The sequence below is a fragment of the Nerophis lumbriciformis genome, linkage group LG10 (genome assembly GCF_033978685.3).
Source record: "Nerophis lumbriciformis linkage group LG10, RoL_Nlum_v2.1, whole genome shotgun sequence".
Classification (NCBI taxonomy): domain Eukaryota; kingdom Metazoa; phylum Chordata; class Actinopteri; order Syngnathiformes; family Syngnathidae; genus Nerophis; species Nerophis lumbriciformis.
In genome coordinates, this window is record NC_084557.2 from 3,154,199 (window position 1) to 3,168,801 (window position 14,603).

Below are 14,603 nucleotides of genomic sequence, written 5' to 3' on the forward strand. Positions count from 1 at the left end.
TGCACACCGAGGCACAACACACGGCATGCTACGATAGACTGACCATACGTCCTCTTTTCACCGGACATGTCCTCTTTTGCGAAGCTGTCAAGGCGGAGTTTCTTAAATGCCTCAAATGTCCGGCATTTTGAGTTAGGGTTGCGTGTATTTTCAATGTACGTTCAGGGTTAAGGGGTTAAAACAAAACAAATTGTGCGTGCAGCAGCATTGGTGAGGGAGGGGCAGAGACAGAGAGAGAGAGAGAGTTATGATAAACGCGCATGCGTCGCCAGGCTCTGCTTTTTATCCATAGATTTATCACATTTAATTTTTTATTATCTATAGCAGGGGTGTCAAAAGTGTGCCCCGGAGGCCATTTGCGGCCCACAGCCAGAGGTGGGTAGAGTAGCCAGAAATTGTACTCAAGTAAGAGTACTATTACTTTAGAGATTTATTACTCAAGTAAAAGTAAGGAGTAGTCACCCAAATATTTACTTGAGTAAAAGTAAAAAGTATGTTGTGAAAAAACTACTCAAGTACTGAGTAACTGATGAGTAACATACACACTCATATCATATATATATATATATATATATATATATATATACACATATACATTGATATATACAGTATATAATTTATATGTATTTCTTTTGCTGTTTTTGTTTACATGTTAAAGGTGTTTTAATGAATATACATGCATGTTTAACATATAGATTCCTTTCTTTCATGAAGACAAGAATATAAGTTGGTGTATTACCTGATTCTGATGACTTGCGTTGATTGTAATCAGACAGTCGTGATGATAACGTCCTCGTTTTCAAATGGAGGAGAAGAAAAGTTCCTCCTTTCTGTCTAATACCATATGAAAGTGGTTGGTTTTTGGCACCTTATTTGTCCAGCTTCCATATTCGTTTTTATACACTTTACAAGAAATATATTGGCGTCAAACTCCGTAGCTTGCTAGCTTGTTTGCGCTGGCTTTCGGAGACTCTTGTTTTTAAAGCGCAGGCGCGATGGAGCGGCACTTTTATTGTGAAGACAGGAACGTCCTCATGTGCGGTCAGTCTTGAGGCTTTTGACGGGATGTACGGTTGAAATAAAAAAAGTATATTTTTTCCTTCACACTTTTGATTGATTGATTGGAACTTTTATGATTAGATTGCACAGTACAGTACATATTCCGTACAATTGACCACTAAATGGTAACACCCCAATAAGTTTTTCAACTTGTTTAAGTCAGGTCATGTGACCGCCTGGCTCTGTTTGATTGGTCCAACGTCACCAGTGACTGCATCTGATTGGTGGAACGAAGTGAAACGTCACCAGTAAGGCAGGCACTTTGAAGGTCTGTCTGACAGACCAAAACAAACAAAGCGTGCATTAACAGATCGATAAAAATGAGTAGCGAGTAGCGAGCTGAATGTAGATAAAAGTAGCGGAGTAAAAGTAGCGTTCCTTCTCTATAAATATACTTAAGTAAAAGTAAAAGTATGTTGCATTAAAACTACTTTTAGAAGTACAATTTATCCCAAAAGTTACTCAAGTAGATGTAACGGAGTAAATGTAGCGCGTTACTACCCACCTCTGCCCACAGCTAATGTTTTAAAGGCCCACGGCACATTCTTAAAATACTATTCAAATAAACAAAAACAAAACAAAAGTGAAATAAAAAAGCTCAAAGGTTGAATGTAATTTAGAAAAAGTTGCAATGTTGACTAATAAAACAAAGCTGTTTTTTTTTTCTTTCAAACTGTCATTGCTCAAAACATAATATTGAATCAAAATCAATGTTTTTATAAATTATTGACCTATCCAAAGTTCCCATTACTTCACATCAAATATTCCACTAAGAAAAAATATTTTTGGTGGAAGATTTTGCAAATTTGGTTAATAAATAGAGAGAGTATGGGGTATCGGACTGTCTGATTGTGGCTGTCCGCTCCCTGTATGCTCAGTGCCAGAGCTTGGTCCGCATTGCCGGCAGTAAGTCGGACACGTTTCCAGTGAGGGTTGGACTCCGCCAAGGCTGCCCTTTGTCACCCATTCTGTTCATAGCCTTTATGGACAGAATTTCTAGGCGCAGTCAAGGCGTTGAGGGGATCTGGTTTGGTGGCTGCAGGATTAGGTCTCTGCTTTTTGCAGATGATGTGGTCCTGATGGCTTCATCTGGCCAGGATCTTCAGCTCTCACTGGATCGGTTCGCAGCCGAGTGTGAAGCGACTGGGATGAGAATCAGCACCTCCAAGTCCGAGTCCATGGTTCTCGCTCGGAAAAGGGTGGAGTGCCATCTCCGGGTTGGAGAGGAGATCTTGCCCCAAGTGGAGGAGTTCAAGTACCTCGGAGTCTTGTTCACGAGTGAGGGAAGAGTGGATCGTGAGATCGACAGGCGGATCGGTGCGGCGTCTTCAGTAATGCGGACGCTGTATCGATCCGTTGTGGTGAAGAAGGAGCTGAGCCGGAAGGCAAAGCTCTCAATTTACCGGTCGATCTATGTTCCCATCCTCACCTATGGTCATGAGCTTTGGGTTATGACCGAAAGGACAAGATCACGGGTACAAGCGGCCGAAATGAGTTTCCTCCGCCGGGTGGCGGGTCTCTCCCTTAGAGATAGGGTGAGAAGCTCTGCCATCCGGGGGGAGCTCAAAGTAAAGCCGCTGCTCCTCCACATCGAGAGGAGCCAGATGAGGTGGTTCGGGTATCTGGTCAGGATGCCACCCGAACGCCTCCCTAGGGAGGTGTTTAGGGCATGTCCGACCGGTAGGAGGCCACGGGGAAGACCCAGGACACGTTGGGAAGACTATGTCTCCCGGCTGGCCTGGGAACGCCTCGGGGTCCCACAGGAAGAGCTGGACGAAGTGGCTGGGGAGAGGGAAGTCTGGGCTTCCCTGCTTAGGCTGCTGCCCCCGCGACCCGACCTCGGATAAGCGGAAGAAGATGGATGGATGGATGGATGGTAAATAAATAACCCAAAAATTTATATTTTGTTTTCTTACTGTACCGAAAATGAACCGAACCGTGGCCTCTAAACCGAGGTACGTACCGAACCGACATTTTTGTGTACCGTTACACCTCTACAAAATGTAGATACTTAATCCTATGGATTTAACTCACTTTAGGACATTCCGGGTTTCTGGAAGTTTCCACAAGGATGTGTGAGCCCATTTTTTCTCTGTGACAGAAGAAGAGTCCACTTTCAGTACATTTGATCTCATTTAGGGCTTTCCAAATGTTACGTGCGTCAGAAATAATTCCCTTCCAATGATGATGTCACAAATACAATCAAACAGGCTCACTGTTAAGCCACAGAATTACATTTCAACATTAACAGCGGCACTGACCTGAGGATGCTCTCCCAGGCTTCGCTGTTGTAGAACGCGTGGCTCCACCCCATCTTCACCGTGCCAACGATCACATTCTGCTTGAAGACGTCCGAGCCCAGTTTGCGGTAAAGGTCGTCGCACTCGCTGGTCGGCAGCTGGAACACGCCCAGCATGAAGCCGAGGATGGCACCTGCAGTGTGAACAAATCTAGCAGTGGCAGGTGCACAAGCCCACTGGGAAGGCTGAACAAGGCCCTTGACGATGAACAATGCCCGAGAGTACCACAAGTGCACGGATAACGTGGGTGGGGGGAAAATGTAGGTGATCAAAAAGTGAGCAGATGTGGCCCAGATGGATTGTGAATGTTTCAAGTTTGCCTGAAGAATTGCATAATCTTTCGATAATATTCCCTGATAGGGAAAATGAGGATCTGAGGGACCCGCGAGGAATAAACACAACAACATAGTGTTGGTGATTAAAGGCCAATCTGGTGGATAAATAGAGTCATTTAATAATGCTGCAAAAGGTTGAAGTTGGAGCTCCCCCTGGTGGTCATTTTTATAGTGCTGATTGAGGCCTTTTTCCTTATTGGATCATTTGTGTCCATATTAGCATTCCTAGCATGACGCAGTGTGTGTACATGACAAAGTGGGACAGGAAAACAACTCACCTGTGCTGACGCCACAAATATAATCGAACAGTTTGTAAATGGGTTTGCCGGTAAGGGCTTCCAATTTGTGCAAAGTCTGAAGGGCAAGGAGTCCCCTGAAAGTACAGAAAATATGAAATTAGAAATACAAACATTTACCACATCTCTCTAAATAACCACCGAATCTCCTACAGTCAACAAAAAGCAAAGAACCACCTGGGATTAAAAAAAACAAAAAAAACAGCTGATTGGAGTTTTACTAAATCCACAAGATGGCGGTATCAGTGGTCAGCACCCAGCAGCTTTGTCTTACCTTCTTTGTCTTAAACTGCAATTAGTGTTGTGCAGTAAACTTATTAATGGATGAGCATGTGTTCAAAGAGTCATGATGTGGGTTGAGATCAGGCCATGTCGTTATGGTTTGTGAAGCCCTTTGAGGTACTTGTGATTAAGGGATATAGAAATAAATTGCGATTGATTCATTCATTTCCATCCATCCATCCATCTTCTTCCGCTTATCCGAGGTCGGGTCGCGGGGGCAGCAGCCTAAGCAGGGAAGCCCAGACTTCCCTCTCCCCAGCCACTTCGTCCAGCTCTTCCTGTGGGACCCCGAGGCGTTCCCAGGCCAGCCGGGAGACATAGTCTTCCCAACGTGTCCTGGGTCTTCCCCGCGGCCTCCTACCGGTCGGACGTGCCCTAAACACCTCCCTAGGGAGGCGTTCGGGTGGCATCCTGACCAGATGCCCGAACCACCTCATCTGGCTCCTCTCCATGTGGAGGAGCAGCGGCTTTACTTTGAGCTCCCCCCGGATGGCAGAGCTTCTCACCCTATCTCTAAGGGAGAGACCCGCCACCCGGCGGAGGAAACTCATTTCGGCCGCTTGTACCCGTGATCTTGTCCTTTCGGTCATAACCCAAAGCTCATGACCATAGGTGAGGATGGGAACGTAGATCGACCGGTAAATTGAGAGCTTTGCCTTCCGGCTCAGCTCCTTCTTCACCACAACGGATCGATACAGCGTCCGCATTACTGAAGACGCCGTACCGATCCGCCTGTCGATCTCACGATCTACTCTTCCCTCACTCGTGAACAAGACTCCGAGGTACTTGAACTCCTCCACTTGGGGCAAGATCTCCTCCCCAACCCGGAGATGGCACTCCACCCTTTTCCGGGCGAGAACCATGGACTCGGACTTGGAGGTGCTGATTCTCATCCCAGTCGCTTCACACTCAGCTGCGAACCGATCCAGTGAGAGCTGAAGATCCTGGCCAGATGAAGCCATCAGGACCACATCATCTGCAAAAAGCAGAGACCTAATCCTGCAGCCACCAAACCAGATCCCCTCAAAGCCTTGACTGCGCCTAGAAATTCTGTCCATAAAAGTTATGAACAGAATCGGTGACAAAGGGCAGCCTTGGCGGAGTCCAACCCTCACTGGAAACGTGTCCGACTTACTACCGGCAATGCGGACCAAGCTCTGGCACTGATCATACAGGGAGCGGACTGCCACAATCAGACAGTCCGATACCCCGTACTCTCTGAGCACTCCCCACAGGACTTCCCGAGGGACACGGTCGAATGCCTTCTCCAAGTCCACAAAACACATGTAGACTGGTTGGGCAAACTCCCATGCACCCTCAAGGACCCTGCCGAGAGCATAGAGCTGGTCCACAGTTCCACGACCAGGACGAAAACCACACTGTTCCTCCTGAATCCGAGGTTCGACTATCCGGCGTAGCCTCCTCTCCAGTACACCTGAATAGACCTTACTGAGGAGTGTGATCCCACGATAGTTAGAACACACCCTCCTGTTCCCCTTCTTAAAGAGAGGAACCACCACCCCGGTCTGCCAATCCAGTGGTACCGCCCCCGATGTCCATGCGATGCTGCAGTCTTGTCAACCAAGACAGCCCCACAGCATCCAGAGCCTTAAGGAACTCCGGGCGGATCTCTTCTACCCCCGGGGCCCTGCCACCGAGGAGCTTTTTAACTACCTCAGCAACCTCAGCCCCAGAAATAGGAGAGCCCACCACAGACTCCCCAGGCACTGCTTCCTCATAGGAAGACGTGTTGGTGGGATTGAGGAGGTCTTCGAAGTATTCCCTCCACCGATCCACAACATCCGCAGTCGAGGTCAGCAGAACACCATCCTCGCCACACACGGTGTTGATCGTGCACTGCTTCCCCTTCCTGAGGCGGCGGATGGTGGTCCAGAATTGCTTCGAAGCCGTCCGGAAGTCGTTTTCCATGGCCTCACCGAACTCCTCCCATGTCCGCGTTTTTGCCTCTGCGACCGCTGAAGCCGCACACCGCTTGGCCTGTCGGTACCTGTCCGCTGCCTCAGGAGTCCTATGAGCCAAAAGAACCCGATAGGACTCCTTCTTCAGCTTGACGGCATCCCTCACCGCCGGTGTCCACCAACGGGTTCTAGGATTACCGCCACGACAAGCACCAACTACCTTGCGGCCACAGCTCCAATCAGCCGCCTCGACAATAGAGGCGCGGAACATGGTCCATTCGGACTCAATGTCCAGCACCTCCCTCGTGACATGTTCAAAGTTCTTCATTCATTTGATTTTTCAAAATGTTTTTTTTTTTATATATATAATAAGTATTCATGGTTAAAAAAATAGCTGTAATTATTGTCCTGTCCTCATTAGGGTTTAGTTCAATCAAGGGTGTCCAAATGTTTTTCACTAAGGGACCCTTTGATATTTTAATATCATTTTGTAATAAAAAAAAAAAAATCTTTATATTTGTGTAATGACTATTAAGTCCGACTATCGGTATATTAGTCACTTCCAGGCGGGGTGGCTCAGAGGGTAGAGCATCTGGCTCGATTGCGGCATCCGCCATACTTGTCACTGCCTTTGTGTCCTTGGGCAAGACATTTCTCTCAATGCCACCCACAATACAGTTGTCCTTCGCCACATTGCGCTTCGAAGATCATTTTTGTATTTATTTTGAGCCTAAATGGAGTCTTAACAGGGTCATATCTTGCCTATTTTACCTGTTTTGGTGTATTTGCGATCCCCATAAGTGCACTGCAAAAAGTCAGTGTTCAAAAACAAGAAAAAAAATACAAAAATTAGGGGTATTTTATTTGAACTAAGCACAATTATCTGCCAATAGAACAAGAAAATTCAGCTTGTCAAGACTTTCCAAAACAAGTCAAATTAAAGCTGCAAGCAGCGTTGGACGGGCCCGCGTATTTGGCAGGTGCTAGTCCTAAGTGTCCCAATACTTTTGTCTACTTTTAGTCTGAAGTGTCCCAAGACTTTTGTCTAGTGTACCTACCTTGTCTGCATTGTGTGGGCACGTTGGTGCTTCCTGCTTTTAAGCAGCCATTTTAAAAAAACAGCAGTGCAGCAGCATCAGCGCAGCGGGTCTTTGAAGGGTCATAAAATCAAAACCGGAGCAGTTAATTAAAAAGCGCTTCTGTTGTTGTAATCACAAGGGTTCAATCTCTCTCCTGTGTTAATTTGAAGGCAAAACGACAAACGCGCTCAGAGGAGTTCGTTTTTGAAGGAAGGTGACCGTTTTCTACAAAAATGTTGTGTTGAAGGGGGAATAGCAAACTTCCTGTAGATTTTTGCTGGGGGTTGTCAATTAATGAAATGTAGGTCTAAGTGAGACCTACGGAGAGGTTTTTGTTTCATGTCTCTCCGACCTTCCCAGTGGGAGTTACAGGCAGTTTTGTATTTTTTTTCTTCCGAGGAGCAGTTTTTTGTCCGTTTTATTAAAAAATTGCTGTAGAGCACAATTTTTAGATTTGGGGTTAGGTTTTTTCATTAGATCACAGTTTTAGCCAGTCCTGATGTGTGTGTTCAGTTTGGTGAGTGTGTGTGTGTGAGTGAATTACATTTATATAGCGCTTTTTCTCAAGTGACTCAAAGCGCTTTACATTGTGAAACCCAATATCTAAGTTACATTTAAACCAGTGTGGGTGGCACTGGGAGCAGGTGGGTTAAGTGTCTTGCCCAAGGACACAACGGCAGTGACTAGGATAGCGGAAGCGGGGATCGAACCTGCAACCCTCAAGTTGCTGGCACGGCCGCTCTACCAACCGAGCTATACCGCCCCACATGGTGAGTTTTGAAGCATGTTAAGGGGGTCAAATTACAGCTCAAAGAGGCAAAAGTGACTGTTTTTAGTACTTTTTTGTCTTGAAGGGGGAATTGCCAACTTCCTGTTTATTTTAGCCCGAAGACATACAATTATGAGAACTAGGTCTAAGTCAGACCTACATACAGGTTTTTGTTTCATGTTTCTCCGATCTTCCTAGTGGGAGATATAGGCAGTCTAGTTTTTTTTTTTCCTAGGGGGCGCTAGAGCGCAATTTTGAGTTTTGGGGTTCGGTTTTTTTTTTTTAAAAAGGTAATTTTCGCAGATCCTGATGTGTGGGTCAAATATGGTGAGTTTTGAAGCATGTTAAGTGGGTCAAATTACAGTTTGTTGTGGCGGTGGAAGAATAAAGAATAATAATAAAACCTTAGAATAACAATAGGTCCTTATGTCCCATTGCGGGCCCTAATTAGTTAACCTCAATAAACCCCAAAATACCTTAAAATAAGTATATTCTCATTAATAACAAGTGCACTTTTCTTGGTAGAAAAAAAAGAGACCTTTTTGCTCAATATGTTGAAAAATATTCTTAAATTAAGCAAATGCTAGTGCCATTATCTTGACATAATGATATGCGCTCAGCATCATGATTTTTTTTCATGCTTGAAGTAAGAAATGATTACTTTAAAAAAGTAGTTTTATACTTGTGAGTGTTGATGACACAGCTTTGCATCAGTTGATATTCTAGTTTCAAGCATGTTTTACTCAATATAGTGAAGTGAAGTGAATTATATTTATATAGCGCTTTTCTCTAGTGACTCAAAGCGCTTTATATAGTGAAACCCAATATCTAAGTTACATTTAAACCAGTGTGGGTGGCACTGGGAGCAGGTGGGTAAAGTGTCTTGCCCAAGGACACAACGGCAGTGACTAGGACAGGGGTCGGCAACCCGCGGCTCCGGAGCCGCATGCGGCTCTTTGATCACTCTGATGCGGCTCAGCAGCTTACTTGCTGAACCCCCCAATTTTCCCGTGAGACTTCCGGATTTCAGTGCCTCTCGCAGATAACTCCCGGGATTAATATTCACCGATTTTCACCCTTAAAGCTATAAAGAGGGCGTACCGTGATGGTGCAACTTTTGACGCCCTCTACAATCTGTATTGACAGAGTGCCAGCCCAACACTTGTTATACAATATACATCTTCTGCTTGCACACGTACGTGACAGCAAGGCATACTTGGTCAACAGCCACACAGGTTACACTGACGGTGATCATATAAAACAACTTTAACACTCTTACTAATAATGCGCCACACTTTGAACCAAAACCAAACAAGAATGACAAACACATTTCGGGAGAACATCTGCACCTTAACACAACATAAACACAACAGAACAAACACCCAGAATCCCATGCAGCCCTGACTCTTCCGGGCTACATTATACACCCCTGCTACCACCAAACCCCGCCCCCACCCCAAGCCTGCTCCCTCACACATCAAAATTAAAAGCAGCTTATTTGCTTTTTAATGTGCAAATATAAAAGTAAACATCCAGTGCAAATCTTAATATTCTGCAATAGTATAAGCATTTCAAAACTAAAAGTATTGCTTATTTTGCTTTAAAATGTGCAAAAATAAAGATAAACATCCAATACAAAAAAGTGCAAAACGGAAATATTCTGTAACAGTGTAAACATTTCAACAAAAGTAAAAGTATTGCTTATTTGCTAAAATGTGCAAAAATAAAGATAAAAATCCAATACAAAACAAAATATTCTGTAACAGTGTAAACATTTCAACAATAGTAAAAGTATTGCTTATGTTGCTTAATAACACAACAATGATTGTATGATTAAAGTGAAAGTTAATTGTTGGTTTGTACATAGTATATGTAACTTAATGTTGTAAAAGGTATTTGCACAACTAATTAACGTTAGCGTTTGTGACACGTCTTGTGCCGTGAAGTTCTTTCAGGACCGACAGACGGCTTTGCCAGGTTTACAATCTTTTAATTTTACACAAAGTCTTTTCTCTTCCAACTCTTTTCTCTTTCTTTCCTCGCTTTTCAGCTCCTCTTCCTCGCTCGCTCGTCGTCCCCTGTCTCTGGCTCTCCTCCTCTCTCGCTCCACGTCAGCTTCACTCTGGTTCCTTCCAGTCTCTCTTCCCTCTCTCTCTGCTGCTCCCCTTTTCTTCAGCGAGAGGAGATTGGATGATCGTGCGCGGATCGCGCACCTGGGCACGATTGCGGCATCGCTTCCGGCGCGCCCCGCCTCGCCGCTCGCTCGCCGGCCCCGCCTCTCCACAGCGTTAAAGAGGAGCGCGTCTTTGTAAACACTGAACAGGCACGCCAAATGCGCCTCTCAGGGCGAAACGGTGCTTTAGTTTATGAATTTACAACGCAGATACAAATGACACATTCATGTTTTTGTGTAATGATGACAACGTATACTCACGCGGACGATTGACTAGTTGATGGTGATGGCAAGAACGCTGTCGGTTTTCTTTTCAAATGTTCGTTCATAGCCGTTGTGCTGCTATGATAGACCATTTTTGCTCGACACAGTGTGCATACAACAACATTATTAGGCCGTTTATTGAAATACTCCCACACTTTTGACGACTTTTGGCGTGCTTTTTTCCCCCTCGCTCGCACCGTCTGCTTTGCGCTCCGCCATGACAGTAGTGTGACGTAAATATGCGACGCATCGACGCACAAAAACGGCGTCGACGTATTTACGTAACCGATGACGTCGACTACGTCGACGCGTCGTTTCAGCCTTAGTTGACAGTGTGGCGCATTATTAGTAAGAGTGTTAAAGTTTTTTTTTATACCGCCACCGTCAGTGTAACCTGTGTGGCTGTTGACCAAGTATGCCTTGCTGTCACCTACGTGAGCAAGCGGAAGCCCCATACAACGTGAGGCTGATCAGGCACGCTGGTTGTAGTGGGCGCTATGTGCAGTACCATCACGCGCTGACAAGCGCTATTCATTCAAAACCCGCGTGCCGCACCAGCTAAAAAATTCCATATTAAGGTGTGGGCAGCGTGTCTGAGACCCCTGATTTATACATAGCACAAAGCAAAAAAAAATGTTTATATGCAGTGTTATTTCATTTAAAATTTCAAAAATGTTTGCGGCTCCCATTGTTTTCTATAATTTGTGAAGCTGGTCAAAATGGCTCTTTGACTGGTAAAGGTTGCCGACCCCTGGACTAGGATGGCAGAAGTGGGGATCGAACCTGCAACCCTCAAGTTGCTGGCACGGCCGCTCTACCAACCGAGCTATACCGCCCCGGTCATAAATATATAATATATATAATATAGGTCATAAAATCTCAGCAACAAGCTGTAATATCTTACTGAGATCATTGAGGACCAAAACCCTTAAAACAAGTAAAACACTCTAACATAAAATCTGCTTCGTATTTGTGTTGAGCTGTTTAAAAAGTATATGGTATCAAAACTTGAAAATGATCTGTCTAGGGCACACTTACTAATGATTATATTTTTCCTGCGATTAGTTTTGAGTTAACTGAGAACAAAATGCGACTAACCGGGATTAAATACTTTAATTACATGAGCAGCCCTAATTTTAAATCAACAGTTCGTGTTTAATATCAGTTATCCCCTTTTTCTCTTTACAAGGTGCCTTTTTGCTTTAATATTTTCATTTAGAGTTAGGATCAAAAGTGTACATACACTGGTAAAGAACATCATGTCATGGCTGTCCTGAGTTTCCAATCATTTCTACAACTCCTATTTTTTTGTGATAGAGTGATTGGAGCACATACTTGTTGGTCACAAAAAACATTCATGAAGTTTGCTTCTTTTATGAATTTATTATGGGTCTACTGAAAATGTGAGCAAATGTGCTGGGTCAAAAGTATACATACAGCAATGTTAATATTTGCTTACATGTCCCTTGGCAAGTTTACCTGCAAAAAGGCACTTTTGGTAGCCACCCACAAGCTTCTGGCAAGCTTCTGGTTTAATTTTTGACCACTCCTCTTGACAAAATTGGTGAAGTTCAGCTAAATTTGTTGGTTTTCTGACATGGACTTGTTCCTTCAGCATTGTCCACATGTTTAAGTCAGGACTTTGTGGAGGCCATTCTAAAACCTTCATTCTAGCCTGATTTAGCCATTCCTTTACCACTTTTGACGTGTGTTTGGGGTCATTGTCCTGTTGGAACACCCAACTGCACCCAAGACTAGGGATGTCCCGATCCAGGTTTTTGCACTTCCGATCCGATACCGATATTGTTTTTGCACTTCCGATCCGATACCGATACTGACCGATACCGATACTGACTGATAATGGCCTATCCGAGCATGTATTCAAGTTTAAAGTTATTTAGCCTACTTAGTTGTCAGAATCATGTTGAAAAGGGTTTTAGTACTCTTGATAACAACTAGCCAGCTGAATTAGGGGAGTTTGAATAATACACAATGGTTGGTAACAAGAAACTGACCTGTTTATTCAAGGATAAACACAAAATAGACACAATTATACATGACAAACAGAAATGGCATCATTGAACTAGGGCTGGGCGATATGGCCTTTTTTTAATATTGCGATATTTTAAGGCCATATTGCGATACACGATATATATCTCGATATGTTGCCTTAGCCTTGAATGAACACTTGATGCATATAATCACAGCAGTATGATGATTCTATGTGTTTTGATTGATTGATTGAGACTTTTATTAGTAGGTTGCACAGTGAAGTACATATTCCGTACAATTGACCACTAAATGGTAACACCCCAATAAGTTTTTCAACTTGTTTAAGTCGGGGTCCACTTAAATTGATTAACGATACAGATATATACTATCAGATATACAGGTAAAAGCCAGTAAATTAGAATATTTTGAAAAACTTGATTTATTTCAGTAATTGCATTCAAAAGGTGTAACTTGTACATTATATTTATTCATTGCACACAGACTGATGCATTCAAATGTTTATTTCATTTAGTTTTGATGATTTGAAGTGGCAACAAATGAAAATCCAAAATTCCGTGTGTCACAAAATTAGAATATTACTTAAGGCTAATACAAAAAAGGGATTTTTAGAAATGTTGGCCAACTGAAAAGTATGAAAATGAAAAATATGAGCATGTACAATACTCAATACTTGGTTGGAGCTCCTTTTGCCTCAATTACTGCGTTAATGCGGCGTGGCATGGAGTCGATGAGTTTCTGGCACTGCTCAGGTGTTATGAGAGCCCAGGTTGCTCTGATAGTGGCCTTCAACTCTTCTGCGTTTTTGGGTCTGGCATTCTGCATCTTCCGTTTCACAATACCCCACAGATTTTCTATGGGGCTAAGGTCAGGGGAGTTGGCGGGCCAATTTAGAACAGAAATACCATGGTCCGTAAACCAGGCACGGGTAGATTTTGCGCTGTGTGCAGGCGCCAAGTCCTGTTGGAACTTGAAATCTCCATCTCCATAGAGCAGGTCAGCAGCAGGAAGCATGAAGTGCTCTATAACTTGCTAGTAGACGGCTGCGTTGACCCTGGATCTCAGGAAACAGAGTGGACCGACACCAGCAGATGACATGGCACCCCAAACCATCACTGATGGTGGAAACTTTACACTAGACTTCAGGCAACGTGGATCCTGTGCCTCTCCTGTCTTCCTCCAGACTCTAGGACCTCGATTTCCAAAGGAAATGCAAAATTTGCTTTCGTGAGAAAACATGACTTTGGACCACTCAGCAGCAGTCCAGCTCTTTTTTTCCTTAGCCCAGGTGAGACGCTTTGCGCGCTGTTTCTTGGTCAACAGTGGCTTGACACGAGGTATGCGGCAGTTGAAACCCATGTCTTTCAAGCGTCTCTTGGTGGTGGATCTTGAAGCACTGACTCCAGCAGCTGTCCCCCACATTTTTGAATGGGTTTTTTTTCACAATCTTGACCAGGGCGCGGTGATCCCTATCGCTTGTACACTTTTTCTGACCACAGTTTTTCCTTCCCTTTGCCTCTCCATTAATGTGTTTGGACACAGAGCTCTGAGAACAGCCAGCCTCTTCAGCAATAACCTTTTGTGTCTTTCCCTCCTTGTGCAATGTGTCGATGGTTGCCTTTTGGACAGCTGTCGAATCTGAAGTCTTCCCCGTGTTTGTGTAGGCTTCAGAACTGGACTGAGAGACCATTTAAAGCCCTTTGCAGGTGTTTTGAGTTAATCAGCTGATTAGTTTGTGGCACCAGGTGTCTTCAAAATTTAACCCTTACACAATATTCTAATTTTGTGACACACGGAATTTTGGATTTTCATTTGTTGCCACTTCAAATCATCAAAATTAAATGAAATAAACATTTGAATGCATCAGTCTGTGTGCAATGAATAAATATAATGTACAAGTTACACCTTTTGAATGCAATTACTGAAATAAATCAAGTTTTTCAAAATATTCTAATTTACTGGCTTTTACCTGTATACTATCATCTTAATACAGTCATCACACAAGATAATCACATTGAATTGTTTACATTATTTATAATCCTGGGTGTGGAGGGGGGCGCCGGATGTAAGTGTCAAAAAGACAGCCAAAAGAGTTTGATATGAGAATAAATCTAAAG

General features: G+C 43.9%; 1 protein-coding gene across 1 annotated transcript in view; it reads right to left on the bottom strand.

Moving 5' to 3' along the window:
* Window positions 1-14,603, bottom strand: part of LOC133612754 (calcium-independent phospholipase A2-gamma-like) — a 79,673-nt gene that overhangs the window by 43,424 nt on the left and 21,646 nt on the right. Inside the window, exons 7-9 of the mRNA XM_061970432.2 lie at window positions 3,973-4,067; window positions 3,321-3,492; window positions 3,094-3,151 (exon numbers count right to left, since the gene is read on the bottom strand). Coding sequence (XP_061826416.2) covers window positions 3,094-3,151; window positions 3,321-3,492; window positions 3,973-4,067 — 325 coding nt within the window. The remainder of the gene's footprint in view (window positions 1-3,093; window positions 3,152-3,320; window positions 3,493-3,972; window positions 4,068-14,603) is intronic.